The sequence below is a fragment of the Prunus persica genome, chromosome G8 (genome assembly GCF_000346465.2).
Source record: "Prunus persica cultivar Lovell chromosome G8, Prunus_persica_NCBIv2, whole genome shotgun sequence".
In the NCBI taxonomy this organism is placed as follows: Eukaryota; Viridiplantae; Streptophyta; class Magnoliopsida; order Rosales; family Rosaceae; genus Prunus; species Prunus persica.
In genome coordinates, this window is record NC_034016.1 from 18417503 (window position 1) to 18438357 (window position 20855).

Consider the following 20855-nt stretch of genomic DNA (forward strand, 5'->3'; position numbering starts at 1 on the left):
AAGTTTAAAGTTAAGTTTTTAGCTCCTAAACACTGACAAGTGGTATGTTGGTTGTTTTATTTTGTGACAGACAATAATCAACCAAAACTTAATTTATACTGTAAACTTGAAAAATGTGTGTATGGTGTTACACAGCAGACGAGGACCAGAAAATGTCTATCCCCTGAAGCCTGGCCAACCATTGTATCCAACCGGCAGTTAAAACAGCCATTCTCTCCCGCCTTGCTACCGTTATTACAGTTTACAGGACTAAGCACCAAACATGGCAACCCAAGCCAAAAGCCCTTCTCTTTGTCATTCTTATAAAATTCAATGCTTTCTTCACAATCCTGTTCCTGCACCACTCTCACTTGTTGGCAATGGCAAGGCTCACAAGAAGCCTCTCAAATTTAGTTGCAGATCCAACGGCAACGATGTATGGTTCTTTGTTTGATTTAATTCGATGACACAAAAAAATTTACCATTGTTAATTTGTCTACTTTTTATTGATGCCTTACTATGTTTTTTTTTTTTTTTTTTGTGTGCCAGGATTATTACATAGATGCTCCTATTGAAGTGGGTGATGGCTTTAGTTTCAGTGGAGGTGCTTACTACTTACTAATTCTCTTTCCAAATCCAAATATTTCTCTTTTTTTCTAGCTTTTTTAATGGTGGAAATTTTGGGAAGCTAATTGAAAATGTGGGTGTTTTTGACAGGAAAGTATTCGGATGGGCCAAGCCCTTCTGATGAATGGTTTAAGCAAGGGAAGATAGTGAGTCCTCTTCCTATTTTTCTCTCTTGTTTTTTTCCTTTTTATTACTTCTGCTAAATTAACCATTTAAAAGTAAATTAAAAACCCTATTTAGTTCAACCTTCTAGTATGTTTTGGGTGAAATCCCATCATATGTGTGTTGTTTTGCATAGTTTTGCAGTGTATCTTATTAGGATCCCAATTTTTCGTTTGATCATTTTTTTTTCTTCTTCTAGGTGAAAGCTTATGCTGCTTTTGGTTCCGGTGAGAAGGCAAAAGACCCCATTTTTGGACTTGCAATGGGTGCTGATTCTCAGGCCTCCACTGATATTTTCAGGTAATTTGTAAATTAGCTTTAGGAGACTAGTACCAGCTGACATGTTCGAAACATGATAATTTAGTCTTTATTTATATGTTTCCGTGGCATGCAGACCATGAGATTAAATTATTTGCAGGGTTTATCTATATACATGATTTTGTTCAATAGATGGTTTTGCGTTGAATCCGGAAGTGCTGATAACCCTTCAGTTATATTAATTCATGGTTTCCCTTCTCAGGTGAGTGAGTCTTAATTTGTCAATGTAGGACGGCTTCTGCAATAATTTTGTTGTATCTGAATGATGCATTTCAAATGTATGTTTTTACTTGTGAAATTCATTTTCAATGTCCCATCTATAGGTATATAAATGTCTTCATACTGTTCTGTTTCTTTAACATTAATGCTAACTTTGTAGATGTTGGATGTGCAATTGGATCTAATAGCATATAGTTTCCAATTTGTAAACTTCATAACAATAATTTTGATGTGGATTGCAAGATATAATTTGATTAACTATTGTAATTAGACTTGGTTCCTTATTCATAAATGTGTTCAAATCATCAGGCATACTCTTACCGCAAAGTTCTTCCCATGCTTTCTAAAGACTATCACGCAATTGCTTTTGATTGGCTGGGTAAGATCATAGCTTTAGCTTACCCTGAGTTGTACTTGAAATTCTCTGTTTTACTCCTTTTTTTAGCAGTTGAACATCTGTGATTTCTTCTTCTTCAGTTGATTTTGGGTAAATTATGGGAAAATGATTTTGGAATATGTGCTCTGAATATGGATTTACATATATATACATAGCAAGAATAAAACTTGTTGTGCAATTTTAGTTTGGCTTTGCTTGCAAAGCAGTTCAATGGCTTCAGAAGTTCATGTTACATTGCATCTCGTTATGATTCCTACTGTATGCTAAGCCAGCACATTCCTGTGTCTTTCCCTTCAACTACAGGCTTTGGATTTTCAGATAAGCCTCAACCCAAATATGGCTTTGACTACACTCTGAATGGTAATTTCTTTTGGTTCCCTTCAGTACTAATCTCATATCCAAAGTAATGAAACTCTTGTTTATGTCGAGTTTTGTTATGGCTTGCAGAGTTTGTATCATCCTTGGAGTCATTTATTAATGAAGTTGCTGTTAAACAGGTCACACTCGTTGTCCAGGTATTTGATTTCCCACTGAATGTATAAACATGTAGCAGGCTACATTAGTTATTGCATAACATGCAACTGAAAAGAACTTCTGATATTCGATGTGATTCTCAGGGATACTTTGCTCCAGTTGCTGTTAAATATGCTAGCAGCCATCAGGAAAAGATTGACAACATAATACTCTTAAACCCTCCTGTATGGATTCTCCAGAAATCTGCCATTCATTTTCTTCTGATACTTTATCGTTTCAATACTGGGTCTACCAGAAGATTAATTAAGCCACTACCTACATAGGTGGTCAAATTGCAGAATTTTTGTGAGGTTTTCATATTTTAGCACTCACTTCCTTATATCTCAAGAAAAATACTAATGTTTCTCAAGCTTCCCTTGAAATGGCAATGACCTTTATAGATATCTGCATTGACTGCCCTTAGGACTTTCCTGATACAAGAACTGTTATGGTGATTATTTTTCTCCTGATAGGTTTCTGCCACATGGAAATTCCATCTTTTATTTATCTTTTTTATTTGATTGTGTATATGATGCATGCCATAATGCTTCTTACTGCATTAGGAACAAATTCGGGCTGATGTAGTGATGTACATACTGATTTCTTGGCTATTGAGAACAACGTCTAATCAATATGATCTTTATCCTGTGTTTTTCATTAAAGCTTACAGCGAAGCATGCCAACCTTCCATCAACCTTGTCCATATTCAGCAACTTTTTGTTAGGGGAAATATTTTCTCAGGTAGGAAGGTTGTTTTATAGTTTCGTACATTATCTAACATGTCTGTACACTTAATTTGTGTGCATTTCTGTGCTTATACATTCAAATTAGCATGCGTGTCTGTCTTTATATCTGTCCTAAGACATTTTCTGTTTTGTTGCTCGAGAAAGAAATTATTCCATGTCAACTTGATCTTGCTTCTTTCTGTGCTAGGATCCTCTAAGGGCTAGTGATAAAGCCTTGACGAGTTGCGGACCTTATAAAATGAAAGAGGATGATGCAATGGTTTATAGAAATCCTTACCTCACATCTGGGGCATCTGGGTTTGCATTAAATGCAATTAGCAGGGCCATGAAGAAAGAGTTGAAGGTGAACCTTCTTCTTATCATATTTGATTTAAACATACATCATCTTTTGTTTGTTATAGAATGGCTTTTCTGGTTTCATGGAAGCTCCAATGGAAAAGGGATTCTCATATTGGCTGAAAGCAAAATAAGTTTTCCATGAAAATAGATGATTAAGCTGCTAATGCTGTTTCTTGTGCTGAGTTTGGCAGAAATATGTGGAGGAAATGAGGACTACACTTACAGATGAAAATTGGAAAATTCCAACTACAGTATGTTGGGGCAAAAGAGACCGCTGGTTGAGTTACGATGGAGTCGAAGAATTTTGCAAGGATTCAAAGCATAAGCTTATTGAAATTCCTATGGTAACAGCTTCTTTTATGAACATATGCAGGAGAAGTTTTAGCTTTACACAGACATAAACACATGCACATTGCTATTTTTGTGCTATACTTTGCTTAACATAAAGATAAAGTAGAAAATAATTACTGTTGCTATATTGATATTGTTCAATTGTTTGAGGATGTTAGTTTTGAGAACTCATGCAATTTGTATGTTGGGGTTTGCAGGCAGGCCATCATGTGCAGGAGGATCGTGGCGAAGAACTTGGAGAAGTCATTAAGGGGGTTATGAGAAGAACCCGCTTAAATTTGTGATACTTCTGTGATGGCATATTTTTATTTTTATTTTTCTTGACTCGGCCAAATTGAGAGAATTAATTTTTTCATAAAAATATGTGAATGTACAATACGACAAGAAAGACGGTAAATTCTGTTCTCATTTCTTGCTATCCAGAATTGAATTGTGTATAAACTTTAATTTGTAAAAAGAAATGAATAATTCTCAATTACAAGTTTACATGACTGTAGCAGCATACATTATTAGGCTGTTAGGAAAAGAAAAAAAAAGGTATACATTAAAAGGTATTGTGAATGCTGTAAGTGGTCAGAAATCAATCTCTCTGGGGTGAAAATTCCAGGGGCTGCTAAGAAGCACTAGTTTTTACTCTGTTGTGGTGTCTTTTGGTATGGATCCCAGCAATTATCTTCTCTAACTGCCTTTTTCCATCTGTTCTTGAAAATTTCCAGTTCAACAAAGGATAGCTTCCTTACCTGAACAATATAGAGGCAAGATCAATGAATCAAAGAATGCGAAGCTAGGATAATAATTGGTGCATGAAAAATTCATTACAAATCTTACCTCAGTTCTAGGGTCCAATGGAGATGACGATGTCGGTGCCTGCAAATTCAAAGTTATTAACCATAATTTAGACAAGTTAAAATAGCACATTAATTTTGAATGTTTTGATTAGATACCGGTTGTTCTGAACTAGGCAAGCTTATAGTTTTAGCAGATTGATCAGGTGCTTCTGCATTTGTCTGCATTGGTGATTATCATCATTAGTAATAGTGAGTGATAAATAGATTATACAAATACTTAAGTTAATACACACAAACACAGAGTTATTTGTATTAAGTTTCTAACCTTGTTTGGTGCCAAACCCCCCAGTGTTGGAAGACCATAATGAACAATGTACTCAGAATCAACGATTCCGATATTTTTCGTTCGATCACCCTGTCAAGTATTGATTCAGACATAAGAAATATGTGGAAGAGAAAAGGTGGAAAAGAAAGAAAAACGTATATAAAGGATGGGGAAATTGCCTGTGCACAATAACCAAGCTGGAAATCCAAGCCCCATGCATGAACTAAGTCATTCTGTTTATCAGGGAAAGAAAATTAAGAAAGGAGATAATTAAATGCTAAAATTTTGAGGATCCCCAACTGAAATCTTACTAAAGTAACATAAAAATCTTATGCATTAACCAAAATCAGATTATTGAGGTTAAATTTACATCAAGCCTCAGTGTCAAACCTGAATCATATGCCACACACAGCGCCAGGATGCTCTTGAAAAAACAGGAGCCATCATTTCTACAAACCTGCCATATGTATAACTCTCATTTCAATCTATCCCCAGATTCATATGTATTCTTAGGATCATTGCAGAACTTTAAGCTTATAGACATGTAGGATATACCAAGCGACATACAAAAGACACGCACATACGCACACACACATGAATTGATACATGTGTGAGTAAAATATACACATTTGTGTGTGTGTTTGTGTATGCAAATTTAGTACCCTGTGCATGGCGGATCTGTGCTGTTTTGATCACACCTCCTTCCACCACCAATTAGCTTGTTTATCTTCCTATTAATGCATCACCGACCATAATAAAAGTAGCAAGTCAGGACACATAAGATAGATACACTTACTTCGATTGAAATGGAAGAAAATAGTGAAGAATCTACTGTGACTAAACCAATGTGTACATAAGCATCACTAGGGCGTGCAGAAAATCAAACCTGTGTACTTCTGTTCTGTTGTCTCTTGCTGTAAGATCATGATGGACCTCTGAGTTCTCAGGATCAAGTGCTGGCTGTGATATCTCAAGCCCCTCTTTTCTAATAATTGATAAGTATCTGCATCGAAGAAATCGAATCGCAGAATATCAACAAAAATGTCTACTGAATAAATATTCAGCACCAGATGGTTTCTTCTTTCTTCACAACTTGAATGCATGAAACATTCAAACATGTATGAGCTCACATACCTTCCAACATTGAAATTTTCAATTCCAAGGTCCTCATCCCAGAGGAAAATGAATGCATATTCAGAAACAATATCTGGATGTAGGAAACGCTTTGCATACCACCTAAGTAAAAAAGGAAACCTAACCGGGTAACTAGAACTGACTAGGAAAATCTGAGCAAGTGCAAAACTCAGTTAGAATTATGGCTAAGAACCATTACCACTTGGTTTGATTCATAGCAGACACATGTATGGCACGACCACTCCATTCCAAATCCCTCCACTCATTTACAAGACCATCATAATGAAAAAGCATCACAATGAAATCACTTAAGAGGAACTGCGAGAGCGAAGTGAAGGGAGGAATTAAATCCAATGAATTCAAAGACAAGCAGAACAAAACCAGGGTATGACAAACAATTGGTCTCCTTTACCTTCTTTACAATCTTGTTCACACTTTCCTTTTGCTTTATTCCAACTGCAATGGCCAATAAGTTTGTAGATGACTTTGAGTTCTAAACAAAAGGAGTGCAGAGCATATATTAACATTCAAATCAGATTCCTTACAACCCTATTGAGTGCAGATGAGATTAAAATCAAACCTAATTATCAAATTGTTCAAGCTGCCTAATCAAAATCTATATTACCACTAAAATCAACATAGAAACATCAGCGCGACACCTTTTTATTTCGGGGTCCCCATAATGGTTGCATTAGCAAGTCAGAGGTCTTGGAAACAATCCCTTTAGGTAGTGCCTCAGTTCCATCAGGCCTGCATTGAGTCTAAATATGTATGACATCATTAATCATCACAACTACAAATTACAAATATCAATCATTATACAAAATATGAAGAGAAATCTTGCGCAGTAGCTACAAACCTCACACTTCTTGGATATTGTAAGTTGCATATCATCAACCAATCCCCATGCTAAAAACTTCTGTTGAATAAATTAATGCCTTATTAGTACCAAATATGCAAAACCATCTAATCATTTCATACACACACAATGCAATCAGAGTGGATAGTACCTCTTTATAATCAGTGAGAACACAATGGCTCCCAAAGAAGAAAACTGCAGAAAGCATAGCAATAGTACAAAGGAAACTGCAGCTAAAGAACCTCCACCTTGTTGGGTCCTTGTGATAAATCTGAATGCAAGTGGGAAGAGGAGAGCAAGCATGTGAACCAAAAAGTTTTAAAGGGTAAGTCTTCATCATCCTCTAGTATAAGATTGGACAGAGAAATCCACAGAAAACCAACTGAAAAACCAAATTCTAGTTGATCAATCCAAAGAACTTTTAAAATAAAAAATTTAACAGTTTTTAAGAGAGAGAGAGAGAGAGAGAGAGAGATGGCAAAAGGGACTTACAGAAGTGGACATCATCATCTCCAAGTTGAATAAAACTATAGCTACTTATCCTTGGTATCAATAAAGAAACAATTCTCAGTTCAGAGATTGAGAGAAATGAGAATGGTGATGGGAAGAAACTATTATAATTTTATATTGGGATGCGATAATTAATTCAGGTTTGTCAACGAAGCTTGAAAAGCAGTGCAGCAAGTGAAGCGGCCTACGTTACTTCAACCTACAAAAAAGGCTTAAACCACTCCAATTATCTCAGTGGCAGCCAGGCCAGTTTTCAAATAAAGTGAGCGCTTGATGCCACTTGCCCATCAACAGCAGCCAAGACGCGGGAAGACTGGCTAATGTGTTCGGTACAAGCCCACTTCAACTGATATTAGTTACGTTCAAGAGCTGTTAAGTTTTAATTTGTCACACGATTACCACTAATATCAGTTTGTTCTTCTTTTCCCTTTATATTTCACTCGGAAATGTTTACACAAGGTTATGAACTTATGTGTAAACATTAAGTTAACAACACCTTTATTCCACATAAATCCCCAATTAACGGACATAAACATGGATCTTGTCAAACCACAAGGATGACGTCCTCCGGTACGTAGGCCATAGCTTAACTAGAGAGAAGGTAACTTTTAAACATCATATGCAACAACTACCATCTAGGGTTGATTTTCGGACGGATTGGAATTTCCGTTCCAAAAGATTTCAGAATTTCAAAATACGTTACAAATCGGAAAACTCAGAATTTTTGGAATATTTCAGAATTTACATATTTCAGGTTTTTTTTGGAAAATTTCGGAAACTAGTTCAAAATTCTAAACATTTCCAACCATTTGAAGGATTAAAATTGACTCAAAATTGAAAACTCATACTATAAGCTTGGAAACTATTATATGCTAGTACTTAGATGTTATTATCCTTTCGGAATCTCTAGATACATTCCAATTCCAATCCAATTTTTTATCCTAATTTTCGTAGTTCGGAACTTTCAAATGTCGAAATTAATTTGAACTTGTCAAAATTAGAAATTTTCGAAACCAAATTGGTCGGAATCAGGTTTTCCAATCCAACTTGCACCCCTACCAACTCTACTTTTGCTTATTTACCAGCTAACTAGGAAATGAGTAATTCTTTGATGTGAATGTAACTAGGAAATAAACTTTTGTTTATTTACTAATTATTTGTTATTTACTTGGTAGTAATTCTGTGATCGTTGATGAGGTGACGCTAGGTGCTCTAAAAACTGTGATGTTAATTAATAGACTAACCATGGCAAAAGAACATACTATCTGTAAATCAACGAAATTTGTGTTCCAAGTATTAAATTGTCATTTTCTTCCATGGTATTTGTGAGTCTACAACTTAACAATTAGTTTCAAAACACAAATTGCAGTTAACTAGTGAACAAAATTTCACACAAGACGATATATGCATCTCAATATCAGCTAAGGGATTAAATGATTGATTTCTGCAAAGAGATAACTACATTGTTTTCTCACACACATTATCAATGTGTTAAAGGTTCGAAGTTGAGACAACTGGTTTGCAATTCAAAACATTTTACACTGGACTAGACCATATTAGGTTTTTTATTTTTATTTTTAGAACTTGTTATTATTGAGATGAAGACCAATTAAGAAGGAAGATGAAATATCAACATGATCAGAATACGTGTCTCGTTGCTCATCGTCAAACCTATAACAACCTTTTCATGATAAAGTTATCAAGCATATAATTATGAGTGGTCCACTAACAATGTCACACAATTTTGAATTATGTTTGGATATAAAGATGTTATATATGAATCATGATGACCTTTTTCAGACCCAACCAAATAAAATTCTACATATTCATTTCATTCGATGCATACATGAAAAGAAGAAATGTCCTAGGCTCCATTGTTTGATGAATTTTGTTTCTGTCAGAAAAATACAAATTAACGATAATTCCCAGAAAAGCAATGTATCCTGTTATAGAAATGGGACTCCAAATTTGCAAAAAAATTATGGGAAATGAGAATAGCATTATTTTATTATTTTTGACTAATCATGCTATGTTAAGTGAAAAAAGTTATTACGTATGGCACATTGTGGTTTTGCACACAAGTATTTCTAATAAACTTGAGGTATGAAAATAGCGAATACGGTTATTTATTCTTTAATGTATAGCTCAAATGTCTGGTAATATGGTTGCATTTAAGCTTATAGCCCACCATTATTAATCAATATTTTGCCAAAATTGCATTTCAATATGAATATAGTAGTAAAATAATACATTTATGAAATAAACTCACTAATTTCAATCTAGCACTCTTTCTATTGGTAATAGTTTACCCTAGGGCTGGGCATCTGAAGTCGAAGAACTGAAACGAACACATTCCGAACCGTACGGTACTGAACTCGTGTCGTTTGGCTGCATTCGCTATGATAGCATCTCACTATATCTCAATCTCTCTTTATCTCACTCTCTCACCCCATTCAATAATTCCAAAACCCAAACCCCAATCGATCATTCAATCAATTTAATCCCCAAACCAAATCCTTATCATCTCAGCCCCAAATTAACGCATGGTTAAAGAAAAAATATATATATATCTCTCTCGTTTTGATGGATTTTGAGTGTTTGGTTGGTGAGAAAATGTGAGAAGGAAGCTTGGATTGCATAAGTTTATGTTTTGTCTTTCATGTATTTGGAATCGGATTGCATCATTTATGTAGTTTCTGTTCTGTCATAATTTATGTGTGTTTGTAAGTCATAAGGCATTGAATTGCATAAGTTTTTATGCGTTGAATGTTTATAATGCTTGAATGTTGTTGAATTGATGAATTAGTAGGTATTTGATTGAATGTGTTGATTGGCGTTGATGAATGGATGTAAAATTTGTTGCGGTTTGCAACCAGCAATAGTGGTACCGAAATTTGCTCCGGTATGGTCTGATATCAAACACTGCAAATGCCAACCCCGTGCCATACTGTATTGTTTGCAAATTCCGTTATCGGGAAGTGATCAATACCGTACCAGACCAGGGGCAAGCCTAGTTGACCCAATAGGCCAAAAAAAAGTATACAATTAAACTTAGCATTTTCCGTTTTGGCCCCCTTCCTCTTAAAATCTTAGTTCGATCATTGACTCAGTCATTGATGTCTATAATTGACCAGATGCATTGTGAGATGCACACTCGATCACTTTATGACCATGAATTATTGATGCATGCATTGACGGATCCATTAAAGGTCCAGTGAAGGCACTTGCCCTCACTCATTCTTCTCATTTTTTTGTTTGTGCGGTCAATAGATAAACTAAGTAAAATGTGTTGTGTTACTAATTTGTGTATAAATATATTTATATAAATTTTTTTTTCCTTCTTATATTTAAGAGTTAACTGATCTTCATTATTAGCGGCTTTACAGTGTATTTTCTTGCCCTAAAATAAGAAAATTCCTGAATCTATCACTCGATGCAGGTACAAAATGTTACTCATAATCTCAATATAGGTGTTTAAGGTTACAATGAAGTAGCTGACTCGGAAAAGCCTTATCCAATAATAGATATTAAAGGACAAGTGTAGCTGTTTGCAAAAATCCTGAAGCAGCCTATGAGACACACGACAAGACCTGACCTCCGACACCAAGGGCAAACCTTACCCAACCATTAAATTTGATCGCATCACTTAACATATGAATGGGCCCCACCAATGTCCCGGGCGCGTGGGTGGTCTTGTACCGAGACAGCGACTTAGGGCAACAACTCGTTTGTCTCACGCGCTTGTCGGTCGCATGAGTGGACTGGGACGGTAGTTCTCAGTGCTGTATGTATGTACCTGGTTTCTCAGTTCACGAAGATATACAGTAGAGCCTTGGTCCAGAGTTAATGCCCATCATAGGGCAGGTGTGGATACGTGTCCAGCTTCTGACCGTCGATTGCATGCATCATGGGACAAGTGATGGACTTTTTCAAACAAAAATGGTACCTTTTTCTCTTTAGTTTTTTCATAATCATTCATTACTAGTACTTAAATATTATAAAATAATTGATTTTTAAAGCTTAATAATTGGATTTTAGTTGGTATTGAGTATTGGATTTTCGTTGGTTGGGTACCATCTTTTTACCTCCGTGTGTCCAATGACATTCTTTCTGGTACAATCTTGAACGTTGTGGTTATCTTCCTTTTTACTTTTTATTTTTTATTTTCGGGTGCAATGCAATGGTTTATCTTCTTGAGATTTGTATAGGCTTTGGGTGTGTTGGAAGCCGTTTAAGTTATTTTAACTCTTGGTCTGCTCGAGGGATTCACTTTTTTCTTGTTTTTTTCACTACTCTTGGCTTTTTAAGGCTCTTGAATTGCCTGCTTTGTTGTCTCTCTTTCTCTCTCTCTCTCTCTCTCTCTCTCTCTTGCGCAGCTTCCTCCTTGAAAGTGATATTTCTTTCCTTTGCATGTTACTATTTTTTTTTTTTTCATTTCTGGGTTGGTGTGGGATTATCTTCTGTCTACCTTGTAGGGTTTGGATATGGCAACTGATGCCTCAGATGTTTCTAGTTGCTTGACTTCTTCGAGTTTTCTTCTTGTTAAGTTTGAGTTTGTTTGTCTTTTCTTGCATTTTCTTCTTCTTCTTCTTCTTCTTCTTGTTTTTTGAGCTTTGGGTTTCTTTAAAAGCAGAACTCTTCATCATGCACCATTTAGTTGAAAAAGTTAGAAAAAACAGAAGAGAAATTCAAATTATACTTCTTTTGTTATGTTTTCTAACGATTGAGATTCAGTTTAGATGTGACAGGAACCCTTATATGGAAGATTCCTCCTTTTCTTTACATCAGATTCAATCTGTAACATTTAAGGTTGAAGGTTTGTGGTTTGACTATTTTCTTAGACTCTTTGTGAAACAATCTATGATTTGAAGTCTAAGTTTGACTTGCAAAGCAGTTTGAGTAAGTAAGATAACATAAAATTTTGTGGAACTTTTTATTCTTGGGTATTAGATTTGATGGAACTTCCTTTGCTTTCGAGATGGACAAGATCCTTGATCACTCACTTATATATAATTACTCTATGATTTTTCAACATTTTATTGACTGTTAAATTCCTCTTGAAGCTTTTCTACTTCTAGAGTATAATATATATATCTTCTTTTTTTTTTAGAGATCTAAAGTAGAAGTTTTTAAGTATAGTATTGGAGGTTAAATATAAAAGATGTCTTGGGGTTCTAGAAAATTTTCTTATCATGAACTCAAGTTAAGGTTTCTGATAGTATTTTGCATGTGATACTGTGTGCGCTCAATTTTATGTTGTATGTTTTGTTTTCTAGAAGATCATTATTGATCTGTAATTTCTAATTGTAGAGTAGGTCTTAGTTCTCCTTAGTTCAAGGATATATTAGGCTTCGATCTCTGTGGGTGACACTGCTGTTGTCTTGTGGCTTTATCTTTGTGTTCCCTTTTCTTTACTTTTATTTTCACCCAAATTTATTTGCGTATTACATGATTCATGTGTAGAAATCCCATGTCAGATTTCATGACAATTGCTGGGGTTGTTAAAACAGATTGCTTTAATTTTTCAGTTACTGATGTATGAGCCGAGCTATGATTGACGTTGTTTGACGACGAGAGAGAGCACGCTTGTCGGCACCCATGAAAGGGCCATGGATGTTTACGGGCGTGCTCTCTCTTGTTGTCATACAGTCTATCTGCTGGTTCGGATCTTTGGAATTTGATCAACCTGCAGGTGATTAATTTTGATATCTAAGTACTGCTAGAATGATGCATATGATTTACTTGTTTTTACTTCGATTTTATTTGTAGCTTTGCTGCAGAATCATTTGTATGAGCTTAACTGAATTGCATAGTTTGAAAGATTCATAATTGATTAATTAGTGTGTTCATTTTGGGAAATCTAATAGAACTTCAATATAAGTGACAATTGCACATAAATTTATCATGTCCTTCAACCAAGTTTGTTCAATGGTTGTAATGTAATTGCATAGTGGGTAAATAGTAGGCTGTGCCATGCCTGATGCAGGTACTATTTGCTGTTTAAATAAATTCATGTCTTCTTTACCATTTGAGTATTCAGGATTTGATGTAGTTAAAGTATATATTTCAGTCTATTATTATTGAGATATTTCCTTAACATTTTAGATAGGGATCAATGGCGGAGCCACTCCTAGGCCTGGAGTGGCCTTGGGGGCCCCATATTTTGATCTCTCCTCTATTATATTATATATAACATATAGAATTTGTAATAAACAACATATAATTTAAGCTATAGTTCCCTTTAAAACGAATTAGACATGACTAAATTATAAATATTTAGCTCTCAACATGTAATTATTGAATACTTAGGTGTTTTATATACTTGTATTTTCTACTTTGGTCCCCCTAACTTTACAATTCTAGCTGCGTATGGACTGGTGGTGGAGTAAGGTGACTTCCATGGTACCCCTTCTTTGTCTCCGTTTCAGCTGGAATTATAGAACGTGTCCCATTGTTCTTGATTATATGATCAGAAAGTATAAATCATTATCATGCTTCTGCACTACACATTTAGAAGCAAAAGAAATAAAACCAACACCCTAATTAAATACAATGACCATAGGCAAGACCCCCAATCAAGTGAAGTAAAGACAAGAAGAAGAGGCAGAAGTAGAAGAAAGGAAAAGAGAGTTAATTTTTGAAAAAGAAAGGTTTTGTTATCTTATGTAGTGTGCAAATGGAATGGGACAAATCTGAATACTTGTTTTCTTTGCATTCATTGTTATCTTCTCACATTTATTTATTTTTAAATTTTAAATTTTGCCATTTAGCTTTATTTAACTTCTTTTTCTTAAGATTAATAAGAAAAAGAAGTTAAATAAAGCTAAATGGCATGGTGATTTGGCCATTATAGCATGATCATCAATATGGTTGGGGGAGTTGAGTAGGGTGCAGGGAAAACACAAGATTCCAACAAGATTATCAATGTTGTTGCATTATAGCAAATAATCTTTCATTCTTAGGTTGCAGTTATTGGTTTTCTATCATCTTTTACTTTACCATTTGACATGTGTCTTTGTATATTTGCCAAATACTGGAATTGTGTTCTTTTGCATTATACTCCTTAAATGAATTCAGTTAAGTTTTATTTTCATAGGTATAGTGAAATAGTGATAATAATCTATATCCAAGAGATCCAAAATTGTTTAAATGGTTAGAAACAGAAAATATTAGTTATGTCTTTCAAGACAATGTCATTTTCAAGCTTTTTGGATTTGTTGAACTTGGATTGTATTGATATTTTAGTATCGGCTACAGAAACAAAAATTAGTATTCTCAGGGAAGGTCAATTATAACGACACTATATGTTTGAGGAAATGCATTTTCTTGTAAAATTTGTTTCTTTTTAGAGAAGATGTGTGTTTGGTAGAGTTAGAGTGAAGTATTAAAGAGAGACAAATAAATGGAAGTTCTAAACATGAAAAGCAAGGTTGCTAACGCTCTCACCATGATCATGGTGAACTTGATGGACAGGAATTGGGTTTTGGTAGCATTGGAATGTCGGGGTTGATGGTGGTAAGTGAATTGATAATAGTTTTCTTTGTTCATTGAGATTATACTTTAATTTTAAACATTTTATCACTCTTTTTCCACAATGGGTGTATTAAATCCTTTACTTCGTTCAAGTAGGCAGATTGAACTACTAACTGGAAAATGATTCTGATATCCAACTGTTGTTGGATTTCATATATTAATTACTTGTTCTTACTAGTAATATCTGCTGTTTCTTTGATGCAGTGGTCGTAATGAATTGTAGTTTCTGATTTAAAATGTGTTTGACTATTGGAAAATCTAATAGAAGTACAATTCATTAGTTTTGCATAAATCATGTTTGTCAATCAAGTTTGTTCAGTGGTCATAATGTAATTGTCAGTGGGAGAATACAAGGCTGTGATTCAAAAGATTTAGGCTAAGCATTTAGCAGTCGTAATGAATTTTCTTTTTACTATTTGGGATTCAAAAATTGATTTGGATGAAGTATTATTTTGACTTTTTTTTTTTCACTTGTTGCTTAATGTTGCGAACAATGTACGTGGGCTGGATTAGGGTTTGAGTATTCCATTCCCCTTCTGTGTTCCTGCTCCTACTAGAAATATTTGCCCTTTTCCCACCCCATCTAGAAGCACAATTATAAATCTGGTTAAATATGAAATAATTGTTAATGAGATTGAACAAGTCCATAACTGGAAATAGAAGCACAAACTAAATACCTATTGTTCATTCCAAAAGTACAATCACCAAAAGAAACACCCTTAATCAAGTAAGTGAGACAAAGAGGGAAAGAAATAAAGTTGAGATTTGAAAAATGAGGGTCTTTTTTTAAATATATAATATATATATAAAAGAAATTATTATAATATGCTAACTAAAACACTGAACAGTGCTTTCATCTTAAGAAAAAAATTATAGAAGACATAAGAATGAAGAGCATTATAGCTAATGTGATAGGCATGTGTTGCTAATGATTTGTGCAACAATCTATGATTTGAAGTCTGAGTTTGACTTACAAAGCAGTTTGAGCAAGTAAGATAACATAAAATTTGGTGGAACTTTTTATTCTTTGATACTAGATTTGATGGAACTTACTTTGCTTTCAAGATGGATAAGATCCTTGCTCACTTGCTTATATATAATTACTCTCCGATTTTTCAACATCTTTTCAACATTTTATTGGCAGTTAAATTCCTCTTGATTTTTTTTTTTGTTGAGAGATCTAAAGTAGAAGTTTGCAAGTCTAGTATTGGAGGTTAAATATAAAAGTTGTCTTGGGGTTCTAGAAAATTTTCTTATCATGAAGCTCAAGTTAAGGTTTCTGATAGTATTTTGCATGTGATACTCTGTGCGCTCAATTTTATGTTGTATGTTTTGGTTTCTAGAAGATCATTATTGATCCGTAATTTCTAATTGTAGAGTAGGTCTTAATTCTCCTTAGTTCAAGGATATACTAGGCTTCGATTTCTGTGGGTGGTGCTGCTGTTTTTTTGTGGCTTTATATTTGTTGTGTTGAAATCTAGGTCAGTTGGGGATGATTGGAGATTTCAGATTTCGTTGATGCTATATATATATATATATATATATATATATATATATATATATATATATACAACATGTATGTGTTTGTGTTCCCCTTTCTTTTCTTTATTTACCCCCAATTTTTTTTGCATCTTGACATGATTTATGTGTAGAAATTCCCATGTTAGATTTCATGACAATTGCTGCGGTTGTTAAAACAGGTTGCTTTACTTTTTCAGTTACTGTTACTGATGTATAAGCTGAGCAATGATTGACGTTGTTTGACAACGAGAGAGAGCACGCTTGTCGGCACCCATGAAAGGGCCATGGATGTTTACGGGCGTGCTCTCTCTTGTTGTCATGCAGTCTATCAGCTCGCCCAGATCTTTGGAATTTGATCAACCTGCAGGTGATTAATTTTGATATCTAAGTAATGCTAGAATGATGCATATGATTTACTTGCTTTTACTTCGATTTTTTTGTCGCTTTGCTGCAGAACAATTTGTATGAGCTTAACTGAATTGCATATTTTGAAAGATTCATAATTAATTAATGTGCTCATTTTGGGAAATCTAATAGAACCTTTTTTTGTTACAATCTTTTTTTTAATGACCGATGAAGACATGTCTGAAATCTAATAGAACTTCAATAAGCAACAATTGCCCATAAATTTATCATGTCCTTCAACTGAGTTTGTTCAATGGTTGTAATGTAATTGCATAGTAGGTAAATAGTAGGCTGTGCCGTGCCTGATGCAGGTGTTATTTACTGTTTTTAAAAAAAAATTCATGTCTTCTTTACCATTTGAGTATTCAAAATTTGATGGTTAAAGTATATATTTCAGTCTATTATTATTGAGATATTTCCTTACAATTGTAGATAGGGATGACAATGGACTGGCGGTGGAGTAAGGTGACTTCCATGGTACCCCTTCTTTGTCTCCGTTTCAGCTGGAATTATAGTCATGTCCCATTATTCTTGATTATATGATCAGAAAGTATATATCATTATCATGCTTCTGCACTACACATTTAGAAGCATAAGAAATAAAACCAACACCCTAATTAAATACAATGACCATAGGCAAGACCCCAAATCAAGTGAAGACAAGAAGAAGAGGCAGAAGTAGAAGAAAGGAAAAGAGACTTAATTTTTGAAAAAGAAGGGTGTTGTTATCTTATGTAGTGTGCAAATGGAATGGGACAAATCTGAATACTTGTTTTCTTTGCATTCATTGTTATCTTCTCACATTTATTTATTTTTAAAATTTAAAATTTTCCATTTAGCTTTATTTAACTTCTTTTTCTTAAGATTAATAAATAGAAAAATATATTAAACAAAGGGTCAGACATGTCCATTGTGCCACGGCATTGCAGTGGGTGCAGAGAGCCATGGTGATTTGGCCGTTATAGCATGATCATCAATGTGGTTGGGGGAGTTGAGTAGGGTGCAGGGAGAACACAAGATTCCAACAAGATGATCAATGTTGTTGCATTATAGCAAATAATCTTTCATTCTTAGGTTGCAGTTATTGGTTTTCTATCATCTTTTACTTTACCATTTGACATGTGTCTTTGTATGTTTGCCAAATACTGGGATTGTGTTCTTTTGCATTATACTCCTTAAATGAATTCAGTTAAGTTTTGTTTTCTTAGGTTTTGTGAAATAGTGATAATAATCTATATCCAAGATATCCAAAATTGTTGAAATGATTAGAAACAGAAAATATTAGTTATGTCTTTCAAGACAATTTCATTTTCATGCCTTTTGGATTTGTTGAACTTGGATTGTATTGATATTTTAGTATCGGCTACAAAAACAAAAATTAGTATTCTCAGGGAAGGTCAATTATAACGACACTATATATTTGAGGAAATGCATTTTCTTGTAAAATTTGTTTCTTTTTAGAGAAGATGTGTGTTTGGTAGACTTAGAGTAAAGTATTAAAGAGAGACAAATAAATGGAAGTTCTAAACATGAAATGCAAGGTTACTAACGCTCTCCCCTCTCACCATGATCATGGTGAACTTGATGGACAGGAATTGGGTTTTGGTAGCGTTGTAATGTGCGGGGTTGGTGGTGGTAAGTGAATTGATAGTAGTTTTCTTTGTTCATTGAGATTGTACTTTAATATTAAACATTTTATCACTCTTTCAACAAGGGATATATTAAATCCTTTACTTCATTCAAGTAGGCAGATTGAACTACTAACTGGAAAATGATTCTGATATCCAACTTGTTGGATTTCATATATTAATTACTTGTTCTTACTAGTGATATCTGCTGTTTCTTTGATGCAGTGGTCATGATATTTAGTTTCTGATTTACAATTTGTTTGACTATTGGAATATCTAATAGAAGTACAATTCATTAGTTTTGCATAAATCATGCTTGTCAATCAAGTTTCTTCAGTGGTCATAATGTAATTGTTAGTGGGAAAATACAAGGCTGTGATTCAAAAGATTTAGGCTAAGCATTTAGCGGTCGTAATGAATTTTCTTATTACTATTTGGGATTCAAAAATTGATTTGGATGAAGTATTTATTTGACTTTTTTTTTTTCACTTGTTGCTTAATGTTGCAAACAATGAATATGGACTGGATTATGGTTTATGAGTATTAATTCCTTTCCCCTTTGTTCCTGCTCCTACAAGAAATATTTGCCCTTTTCCCACCCCATCTAGAAGCACAATTATAAATCTGGTTAAATTGGTGCTCATTAACTACAAATGAAATAATTGTTAATGAGCTTAAACAAGTCCATAACTGGAAATAGAAGCAAAAACTAAATACCTTTTGTTCATCCCAAAAATACAATCACCAAAAAGAACACCCACAATCAAGTGAAGTGAGACAGAGGGAAAGGAATAGAAAGGAAAGAAATAAAGTTGAGATTTGAAAATAAGGGTCTATTTTTAATATATTTTATATATATATATATAATACATTATTATAATATGCTAACTAAAACACTGAACAGTGCTTTCATCTTAAGAAAAAAATTATTGATGACATAAGAATGAAGAGCATTATAGCTACTGCGATAGGCGTGTTGCTAATGATTTTGATGCACGCAAAGCTAATAGGGTTTTGACATTTCTATACTGTTATTAAAAGTGTAATATAAAGGCATGTGGTTTGGCAGCTGTTAGATGGTGTTGCCATGGTGGTATTGAGTTAGTTGATGGCAGTTTTTTTTTTCTTCTTCTTTTCTTCCATGGGATGAAATATTTTTTTCTCATGGTTCAAAACTGCAGGCATATGTAGTGGACCCTGCAAGATGAAGTGGTACGTCCTCTTCGATGATTTGAACCCACAAGTGCCTCTTACCAAAAAAAACTACAGGTATTTTTAAGTCCAAGGCTTGTGAAACTTCTGAATGTTCGTTCATTTGTTTCTTTGCATTATGAAACTTCTGTTCCTGTTTTTCTGGGTGTTTTGTCTTTTTCTCCCCATCCATTCCTTGTATTGTGCACTCTGAAGACATCTTTGATGTTTGTTTTGGTACTCAACTCATAAGTGTACAGTGGGTGATGCATATTCTGCTTGTTATTGGAATGCACAACAAGATAAACAGTTTGGGCATACCATTTTTGTGCTTACTTTTACTGTTCACGAGATAGAAAGTTCAACATAGGGATTGAGTTGAGCACATATCAGTCGATCTGATTTCATACACTTAAAAACTGTTTATAACTTTTATTTTTCTTCACATTTTGAAGTGTTTGAATGGTCACTGGGAGTTGGATGGGCTGAAGACCGAGGAACGTTCCCTTGATATGCTTCAACCAGCTTCTAAAGGTTGTGGATTTAACTTTTTAAAAAATTTATCCTCACTCTATTTATAAGGTTGTTAGAGAGTCATGTTGCATCTCCCTGCCAACTGTTTGATCCATTTCTGTAGGCATACATATTCAGGCTCTGAAACTGCGGTATATGACCTTTGGCTTATTATTCAATCAGTTTACTCTCGAAGCCTGGACAGTGACAAAACCAGGTGGTTTGAGAATTGGGGTGTCAAACGTCCTTTTAATTATACTTTTTTTGTGGGTTCTAATGATCAGTTGATGGATGCCATTTTTGTGTTCGTGAATGAAAGAAAGTGGCTTATATGTAGATTGAAAACTTGAGTACTTCTTGTTATGAGATGCTCTCTTCTGTGCCGTTGTGGTTTTTCTAATTTCACACGACTTGGAAGAAAAAAAAAAACCCTCTTTTCATCATGAGAAGCCCTCTGGTTATTTCTGTTAAACAAAATTTAACAGGGCAATGGCATGATGCAAAGATCAGGCCCAAATTAGGGCTTCCAAAAAGAACCAAAAAAGCGGAATGGCAATGCATTATGCGTCTTCCTCCGACGACCCAACCCCAAATGGCTTCTGGTGGTGACCGGTATTGTGTAGTGGGCTGCAACTCTCGCTACACTAGCATGACCTGGCCGGAAAATGTCATGCTTTATCGACAGCTACGAGTTATATAAAAATCGTTATTTAAATACCTGATTTATATACAAGTTCCCATTAATCTTTTGACCTTGCCTGAGAGGGTTTCCATGTAAATGACGAAAGAGACCTGTA

General features: G+C 34.5%; 2 protein-coding genes and 1 long non-coding RNA gene across 18 annotated transcripts; 2 read left to right on the forward strand and 1 right to left on the reverse strand.

Moving 5' to 3' along the window:
* LOC18766257 (haloalkane dehalogenase) lies at positions 52-4069 on the forward strand. The gene is made up of 13 exons (XM_007199850.2): positions 52-415; positions 529-583; positions 697-752; positions 968-1068; positions 1219-1288; positions 1615-1684; positions 2006-2062; positions 2150-2217; positions 2320-2400; positions 2879-2956; positions 3149-3304; positions 3492-3644; positions 3849-4069. The coding sequence occupies exons 1-13, from the start codon at positions 263-265 to the stop codon at positions 3933-3935; spliced, it is 1185 nt and encodes a 394-aa protein (XP_007199912.1). The 5' UTR covers positions 52-262; the 3' UTR covers positions 3936-4069.
* On the reverse strand, positions 4040-7465 carry LOC18766868. 3 transcript variants are annotated; one of them, XM_020553687.1, is made up of 15 exons: positions 7250-7465; positions 6909-7028; positions 6758-6817; positions 6558-6659; positions 6311-6391; positions 6098-6216; positions 5899-6000; positions 5651-5767; positions 5427-5495; positions 5155-5221; positions 4944-4997; positions 4765-4854; positions 4596-4658; positions 4480-4518; positions 4040-4391 (listed from the first exon to the last, which is right to left on the reverse strand). In XM_020553687.1, exons 1-15 carry the CDS (start codon positions 7265-7267, stop codon positions 4275-4277), a joined length of 1218 nt encoding a protein of 405 aa, XP_020409276.1. In that variant the 5' UTR covers positions 7268-7465; the 3' UTR covers positions 4040-4274. The 3 variants fall into 3 exon arrangements, with proteins under 3 accessions (XP_020409276.1, XP_020409277.1, XP_020409275.1); XM_020553688.1 differs by having other exon boundaries at positions 6558-6648; positions 6909-7139; XM_020553686.1 differs by having other exon boundaries at positions 6909-7139; positions 7250-7464.
* On the forward strand, positions 10893-20442 carry LOC109950682. 14 transcript variants are annotated; one of them, XR_002272972.1, is made up of 7 exons: positions 12968-14782; positions 16501-16688; positions 17159-17203; positions 18319-18361; positions 19536-19623; positions 20001-20079; positions 20183-20442. It is a non-coding gene; the product is annotated as an uncharacterized LOC109950682 (long non-coding RNA). The 14 variants fall into 14 exon arrangements; XR_002272977.1 differs by lacking the exons at positions 12968-14782; positions 16501-16688 and adding exons at positions 10893-12083; positions 12796-12959 and having other exon boundaries at positions 20001-20442; XR_002272973.1 differs by lacking the exon at positions 12968-14782 and adding an exon at positions 11302-12083 and having other exon boundaries at positions 16519-16688; positions 20001-20442.

What these genes read in the sequence shown, in the direction of transcription:
- LOC18766868 (XM_020553686.1), bottom strand. Translation starts at nt 7,097, where the DNA reads ATGATGAAGACTTACCCTTTAAAACTTTTTGGTTCACATGCTTGCTCT. An exon ending in GGGGACCCCGAAATAAAAAG is followed by an intron (nt 6,392 to 6,557) that starts GTGTCGCGCTGA and finishes CCTTTTGTTTAG; the next exon opens with AACTCAAAGTCATCTACAAA. An exon ending in GAAAATTTCAATGTTGGAAG is followed by an intron (nt 5,768 to 5,898) that starts GTATGTGAGCTC and finishes TCTTCGATGCAG; the next exon opens with ATACTTATCAATTATTAGAA.
- LOC18766257 (XM_007199850.2), top strand. Translation starts at nt 263, where the DNA reads ATGGCAACCCAAGCCAAAAGCCCTTCTCTTTGTCATTCTTATAAAATT. An exon ending in GGTTTAAGCAAGGGAAGATA is followed by an intron (nt 753 to 967) that starts GTGAGTCCTCTT and finishes TTCTTCTTCTAG; the next exon opens with GTGAAAGCTTATGCTGCTTT. An exon ending in CCATGAAGAAAGAGTTGAAG is followed by an intron (nt 3,305 to 3,491) that starts GTGAACCTTCTT and finishes TGAGTTTGGCAG; the next exon opens with AAATATGTGGAGGAAATGAG.